General features: G+C 50.9%; 2 protein-coding genes across 2 annotated transcripts in view; both read left to right on the top strand.

Annotated features, from left to right (window-relative positions):
- The window catches only part of ATP6V0A4 (ATPase H+ transporting V0 subunit a4), an 89252-nt gene extending 88632 nt beyond the window's left edge, over window positions 1-620 (top strand). The window contains exon 20 of the mRNA XM_045288918.1: window positions 259-620. Within this exon, the coding sequence (XP_045144853.1) occupies window positions 259-352 (94 nt within the window). The 3' untranslated portion in view covers window positions 353-620. The remainder of the gene's footprint in view (window positions 1-258) is intronic.
- A 2277-nt stretch (window positions 621-2897) lies between these two features.
- The window catches only part of SVOPL (SVOP like), a 50802-nt gene continuing 46419 nt past the window's right edge, over window positions 2898-7280 (top strand). Inside the window, exons 1-2 of the mRNA XM_030885272.2 lie at window positions 2898-3044; window positions 5151-5289. The gene's annotated coding sequence lies outside the window, so the exon portion shown is untranslated. The remainder of the gene's footprint in view (window positions 3045-5150; window positions 5290-7280) is intronic.

The following is a 7280-nucleotide window of genomic DNA, read 5'->3' on the forward strand; positions in this document are numbered from 1 at the left end:
GGTCCCACAGCCCACTGGGGGTCCTGAGTGGGTCCTGACTCACAGGGACTCTGTAGGATGGGACAGAACTACTTGGGGGGGCGGGGTTCTGAGGCTGTCCACCTGTGCAGGCGAAGATGGCCTCCTCTTCCTCCTGCAGAGTGACTGGGGCCTTGAACTGCCAAACTTCTGGTTAGCCGCCCAACGCCGAGCCCGAGGCACCACCCTTGATTTTCCTGGAGTGGCTGACCCCCTTTTTGTCTTGTCCCCTAACCACAGGGTGGAATTCCAGAACAAGTTCTACTCCGGGGCCGGCTACAAGTTCTCCCCCTTCTCCTTCAAGCACATCCTGGAAGGGGCGGCCGAGGACTAACGTCAGGCCAGGTGGCCGCCCTGCTTGCCCCTGCCCCCTGGGCCCAAGAAGGAAGCCAGTCGGCTCCCCAGGGTCACTGGGGTGGCAGCTGTGCAGGCTTCAGTGCCGGGCTTTGTTCTCTCTGCCACTCTGCCCACAAAGCCTCGTGTGAACCCTGGGCTTCATTGTGACGGTGCCATGCATGTCAGAGCCAAGTGCCTTGACCTCGTGTGGGCTCTCAGTGACCCGATAATAAGATGATTAAGACCTGCTTGTGTGTGTGTGTGTGTGGTGGCGGCGGCGGCGGCGGCACAGGGGGGACGGGAGGGTGGCCTTAAGTTGATGTTTTCCAATAATGCTTTCCGTCTTCAAGAAAATAAACACGTTGGTCCTTGACGTTTCCTTGAGGATGCCTTTCCTGACAACAAGCCCCGGCGGTCCTCACTGAAGACAGCAGGCCCGGTGGAGCGGGGATGCACCCCGAGAAGGACTGGGTTTCCCGGGCTCTCTGGTCTCCCCTTCCTCCCGGGTTTAGGGTTACAAGCTTAGGAACTTTCCCAGGCCTCCGCACCCCACGAGGAGGAAGAGTGGATTAGGTTCCCGGAGGCTTCCTGCGTTGCTAAGTCCTGTGGAATGAAGCGTGACCACATGACATCACCGGGGCTTCTCTCCTGTCCCCGCTCAGGGTGCTGGAGGAACTAGGTCCAGAAAGTTCCAGAGAGTTGAGGAAAGTCCAGAAGGAGATGGCTGCATAGTGCATCGCCCATTTCTCTCTGGACCCCGTCAGCCCCTGAACCATTTCCGAGGACCCCCAGATCGGGAGGATCCTACGAGTCCAGGGTGGGGCCTCAAAAAGTTCATGGAAAAATGGAGCGGAAAGATAGTGGGATTTTCCCATGAACTTTTTGAAGCCACCTTCATAGTGGCGTAGTGGTTACACATTGGGCTGCTAACTGTAAGGTCTGCCGTTCGATGCCACCAGCCGCGCCTTTGGAGAAAGACGAGGCTTTGTACACCTGCAAAAAGTTACCATCTGGGAAACCCACAGGGGCAGGTCTACCCCGTCCTTGAGGATCAACTTGCTGGCCGTGAGTCTGGTGTTTGCAGAGTCTGTCTAGGTGAAGTCTCTCTGGCAGCCAGCTCTGCTGGTGGAGTTAAGAGCAGTCAGCGTTTACACAGTGCTTTACAAATGACAGCGTCCTTTGATCCTATAGCTTGTGGACAAAATCTCCTCGTTAGTAAACGAGGACCAACCAACCAGATTCAGAAGGAGCCCTGGTGGTGTAGTGGGTTTTGAGTTGAGTCATTAGCCACATAGCCATAAAGAGTTACAGTCTGGGAAACCCACAGGGAAGTCCTATCCCACCCTAGAGGGTCCCTATGAGTCAGAATTGACGGGAGGGGAGTGAGAGCTCTTTGGGGTCCAGATTCAGAATCACCTTTGGATGGGCTCTGTGGGTTGGCTGGTGCTGGTGGGGGTGCCCACCTCTCTGTGGCCCCCAAAGGGACAGCCAGATCACCTTCCACATCCGTGCTAGCACCGTGAGGTGCTCAACGGGTCCTTGCTTTCTGACTTGAACAGGGCGGGTGCAAGAGGGACGTTGGAGTCAGAAGACGTTTGTGTTTGGGCCCCAACTCTGACCCTTCCTCTGGGTGCCAACCCGCAGGCAGGGAGTTCTCTCCCTCATGGCCACGGGAAGGCCATGCTCTCCCACCTCTCTGGAGAGTGGGAGAGAGTTGGAAGCCCAGGTATGCAGAGCCACTCAGTCTGGTGTTGAGTGACCACTCTGTAGAGGGTGACTGATGAAGAAGGTCCTCAGTGGGATGGGCTAACACCGTGGCTGCAACTCTGAGCTCAGACAGCAATGATTGTGAGGACGGGCAGGCCCGGGCAGCATCTCTTCTTTCTGTCCATGGGGCTGCTATGAGGCCACACCTAACAACAACATAGGGAACCCAAGGAAGCCCATGCCAAAGCTCCAAGGCCATCTGCTCATGCAAACTCCCTGTCACCTAGTCAACGCCAACTCCCAGTGACCCTAGAGGACAGGGCAGAACTGCCCCCGTGGGTTTCTGAGACCGTCACTCTTTGCAGGAGGACAAAACCCCATCTTCCTCCCCAGGAGCAGCTGTTGGTGGTTTCGAACCGCTGACCTTGTGGTTGGCGGTCCAACACATCACCAATCTGCCACCAGGCCTCCATCTGCCCGCTGCTGGCCCCTTTTCAACAGCCACCTGAAAGACCTACTCTAGCCGTCAGTAGATCATCCATCTCTTGTCCTTCAGTCCTAAATGTAGCGATGGTTTCAAGACAATGTTTCAAAGGACAAGACTTCCCTCTGCCCTTGGCCTAGACACCTGCTCTCTCCAAAGTTCCCCAGCCTTCCTGAGATCACATGCTGTGTCTCCAATTGTTTTGACAGCCCCGGTCTCCAGGGAAAGTGTCCCTTCCCCTTTAAAAAAGGATAGGCTGAAGGGCAGCTGAGACAGGGTGTGACCTAGGTGCCACTCACTTGCCCAGGAAGTAAGGCTGTTCCTCAAACAATCTTGTTCACATACCAGAGGAGAACGGGAAGGCTAAGACGGGAGGCCCACACTCCTGGCAGGTAAATCCAGAGCTCCGAGAGGCCTGCAATGCTCCGGCTTCCGGGGAGGACTTGGCCGTGGTGAAGAGGAGCCACGGGCCCTGCAGCCAGAACAAAGGACAAACAAGGTAAGACGTTCTCTTGCATCAGTGGGAGTCTCTTTTCCTTCTTGGGCGTTTGACTGGTCTTGGCTGAAGGCAGATGGAATATGGGAAAAAAGTATTCTTTTCACGGCGAGCACTATGGCAACAGAAGACATCGTCCACACAAAAAGCTCAGTTCAGCAGAGACCCACGGCAGCCCAATGCTTTCTGGCGAAAAATTCAGGGCAGCAACACACGGTAGAATGAAATGACAATCCCTTAGAACTTGTTATGAAGCTTAAATTCCCTTCGGGGCCTCCAGTTTCAGAGTAAATCCCCCAAGTTTCAGTTCTTCTCAAACCTCCTCAAGGTCCGTCCGAGTTGACGGTAGATCGTGGAGTGGTGAGAGATGTGAAGTGTTCTTCCCACGCTTTTCCTCTCCTCATCCATTTCTTCGTCCATCATCCGTCTGTTTCTTCACCACCCATTCATCCATCTGTCAATCATCCATCATCCATCCACAGCAGATGTCAGCTCACCTTCCCCAATATCCTGTTTCAGAGTTGAGATTAGAAGCATTTTCTCTCATTAATGCTCATCAGACCCACCTCTGTGACCCATTTTGTCCTCTTTGAAACCTTTGGCTAAAATGAAAATATAGTCGGAAAAGAACTAATTTAGAGTCAGCATTTGCGTGACCTCTTAATGACTTGTAAAACAAGCCCCTTTACGAGGTACAGTTGTGAGAACTCCAGTTCTGGCCATCTCTCTTCCTTCCTCCAACCCCCAGCAAGCCTCCCGAAGGACATTTGTGCTTGGATTCACTCCGGGCCATCGAGCCGGCACTGACTCATAGTGACCCTGCAGGACAGGGTAGAACTGCCCCTTTGGGTTTCTGAGACAGCAAATCTCTCTCTCTCTCAATACATCCACCTAACACACAATCATTACAAAATCAATTTTAGAACATTTTCTCCACACCTGCCCCCCACCATGGTAAAATTACTTTTAAAATGGGTTGTGTAATCACCACCAGTTCTAGTGCTCCCCCTGTAACTCTTCATGGGAGTAGAAAGCCCTCTGTCTTTCTCCCCAGGGAGAGGGTGGTGATTTTGAACTGCTGACCTTGTGGATCCCAGTCCAATGCTTAACCACTATGCCACCAGGGCTCTGTGCACCCTAATAGGCAGGAGGAAGGACTCTCAGATTTCAGGAAAACTAGGTTCTTCCATCTCTTGGCAAACAGCCTACAGTCAAGACGCCGTGCTTTGTTAGCATGCTGACTCCGTGAGCCGGCGTTGCTCTGTGGGTGGTCCCCTAAGCCCGTAGTGCTCACTCCTCGACAACTCCTATATGCTCAGGGGGCACTTGCTTCTCTAAAGGCTTAAGGCCATGACCAAAGGCGATTCCTTTCTTCTGACATCTTACCAGTTGCCTGAGATCGCGCCTGGTGCCAGCTTGCTGAGTGCGTACTGTCCCAGAGCAAGGCAAGCCACGGAGTTCTCTCCAGGGATAGAGGTGGATGGACAGGGAAGACGTCCACCTTCCCAGAGCGAACACGACTGGTCCGTCCCACAGGGAGGAAGGGAACATTTTGCATCGTTGAGTTCCTACTAAAAGCTACAGACCCATCGTTGGCTGGAAGGCCACCAGGGGAGCCTAAAATCTGGCATCTAAAATCTAGGTTTAGCATCAACAGATGGATAGCACATTCAAGGGATCTCAGGCTTGGCTAAGGGTACACACGCACGTGCTGTCCGCTTTATTATAGGTTGGCCACAAGCAATGGCAGCACGCTCTTTTTGGGAGGGCAACCATCTCTTGCCTATGGAAGGCTCCCTGGTTGTATAGTGGGTTATGCATCGGGCTGCTAACAATAAAGTCAGCAGTTCAAAACCACTGGCCCCTCTGTGGAGACAAAGATGAGGCTTTCTGCCCCAATAAAGGTTTAGAACCTGGGAAGCCCACAGGAGCAGTTCTCCTCTGTCCCATAGGGTTGCCGTGAGTCCGCACTGACTCCATGCCAGCGGGTTTGGTTTTTGTTTGGGTTGTTAGTCTGCTCCTGAGGGTCCATTGTCTAGATGTATCGATGATACAGGGGCCACGCCCCTGGGATGTGGGCTTTCACACCTGGCACCTGTTTGTCCGCAGAAGAAAGACCCTCTGAGAAAAGACTGTGACATCCTGCCTCTGTCAGACCTCAGAGAAAGTCGCCGTGTCTTCCCCAGGGTGTGCGGCCGGGTCGGCATCCAGGTTCGGGGACCAGCGGTGAGAAAAGGCAGCCTTAAAGGTCAGCACGCGCTCTAGACTCGCGGCTCACACAGGACCTGTGTTTAGACTCTCCATCCCTTCTCCCATCAAGAAAAATGTGGACGTCACAAGTGTGGCACTCCATGAGGCGGGAACACTGAGCTCAAGAGAAACTGTGAAGTAAATATTTTGCCTCTACTAGCTCCCCCCCCCCTGTCTGATCAATCATCTCTCTTTGCTGATAAGAGAAAGGAAGTAGGTAGATTATGTATGACTCGGAGAAAAGCTAATGAAGTGAAGAAAACCCAGGTGTCAGCCGAATTGGACCGTCGTCGCACGTGTCTGCTTTGTTTCTTGTCACCGAGGATAAGGCGTGAAGAGATTTGCTGGTAATTGTTTCATTGCCCCATCCAAACCTTCTTGTTTGTTGGAATTGTCAAACGTGTGTACACGGTTAGGAGAAGTCATAAAAACGGTGGAAGAGTTTCCGTGCTCATCAATTAAACTCCGTGCTGATCATTTTAGTACTGAATAGAAATGAAAATGAGCTGACTCGGTTTAAAAAAATTCCCACCAGACGAAATTACTTTGGGTTTGTCAGCGCGTGGTCATGATTTATTTTCCTTCCCCGTCCTTTGCCTTCTTTTGAAGCGAGTTGGCATAGAGTCTGCATGCCGTTGGCATTGTTGTGAGAATGCGTACGGTTTGCGGTGTCTACTGCATCCTCAGGGAGGAGCCACTGTCATCACCAAACAATTCCAGAACATTCTCACAACCGCCAAGCCCTGCACCCGTTAGGGGTCACGTCTTACCCCTTTCTTCTCCCCGCCCCTGGCAACCTCAACCTGCGCTCTGTATCCATCCATGGATCCGTTTATTCTAGCCATTTCTTGTAAACAAAATCACTCAACAGGTTGTCTCTGCGAATGACTTCTTCACGCACCTCGCATCTGTGTTATAACATGTGTCTGAACTTCATTCCTTTCTGCAGCTGGGTACTATTCCAGGGAATGAACAGACCACGGTTTGTGTATCCATTCATCCATTGACGGGTACTGGGTTGTTTACCCCCTCCGTCTGTTGTAAATAAGGCAGCTATCAACATTCATATACAAGCTGTGGGTAGATATAAATTTCTCATCCTCTCGGGTGGAATTGACCGCAAGTTTACGAGGAAAGGTGCTGCAGCCACTACTTGTCCCACCATCTATCTTGTGGAATGTTCGCGTAACCCCTCTAGCTTCTTATGGCCACTGTTTGCCTGACAAACCTCTTAGCACCCTCGAAGGTGCAACCTATTGGGGTGTTAGAAGTTAACATGCTCCTCCAAGTCAGCCTGAAATGGGATCTTTTCCTTTTGAATTCATTTCCCCATTCTCTTCTTTTCAATTGCAGAGTTCACTCCATGTATACCGAGTGTAACATTGATAGGTGGGATTCACTCCTGCCACTTTGTTCTAGACTGACAGGGTTGTGTCAATGTCACCACTGAATAATTCAGACCACTTTCATCCTCACCGAGCCCTGTACCTGTCAGTGGCTACTTCTTATCCCTTTCTCCTCTCAGCCATGTCTTGTGTTGTTGTTTCTTTACTCCTCGACTGTTGCTTTTTTTGTGTCAAACAGGTATTTTCTAGTGTATCCTTTTAATTCTGTTGCTATTGCTTCCACTATATCTGTATCTATTTAGGGTTTTTTAAGCACCTCTCATTGAGAGTACAAATAACATCCTAACTATAACAATCTAACGCATATTGATGCCAATTTAATTTTAATAGTGTACAGAAATTTTGATTCTTTATAGATCCATCACTCTCCTTTCTGCTGTTATTATTATAATGAGTACAATTGTCTTTCAAAACCTATAGGAGAAAGAAATATATGCATACATTTTCATATTCACCTACGTAGTTACTTTCACTGGTGCTCTTTAGCTCTTCAAAGGGATTCACGTTACGGACTGGTGTTCATTTCAGACTGTAGGAGTCCCTTTAATATTTCTGGTAAGGTAGGTCTATTAGGAAGAGAGTC

This window comes from Echinops telfairi, unplaced genomic scaffold, assembly GCF_000313985.2.
Source record: "Echinops telfairi isolate 266 unplaced genomic scaffold, ASM31398v2 ScPeMD7_23;HRSCAF=83, whole genome shotgun sequence".
In the NCBI taxonomy this organism is placed as follows: Eukaryota; Metazoa; Chordata; class Mammalia; order Afrosoricida; family Tenrecidae; genus Echinops; species Echinops telfairi.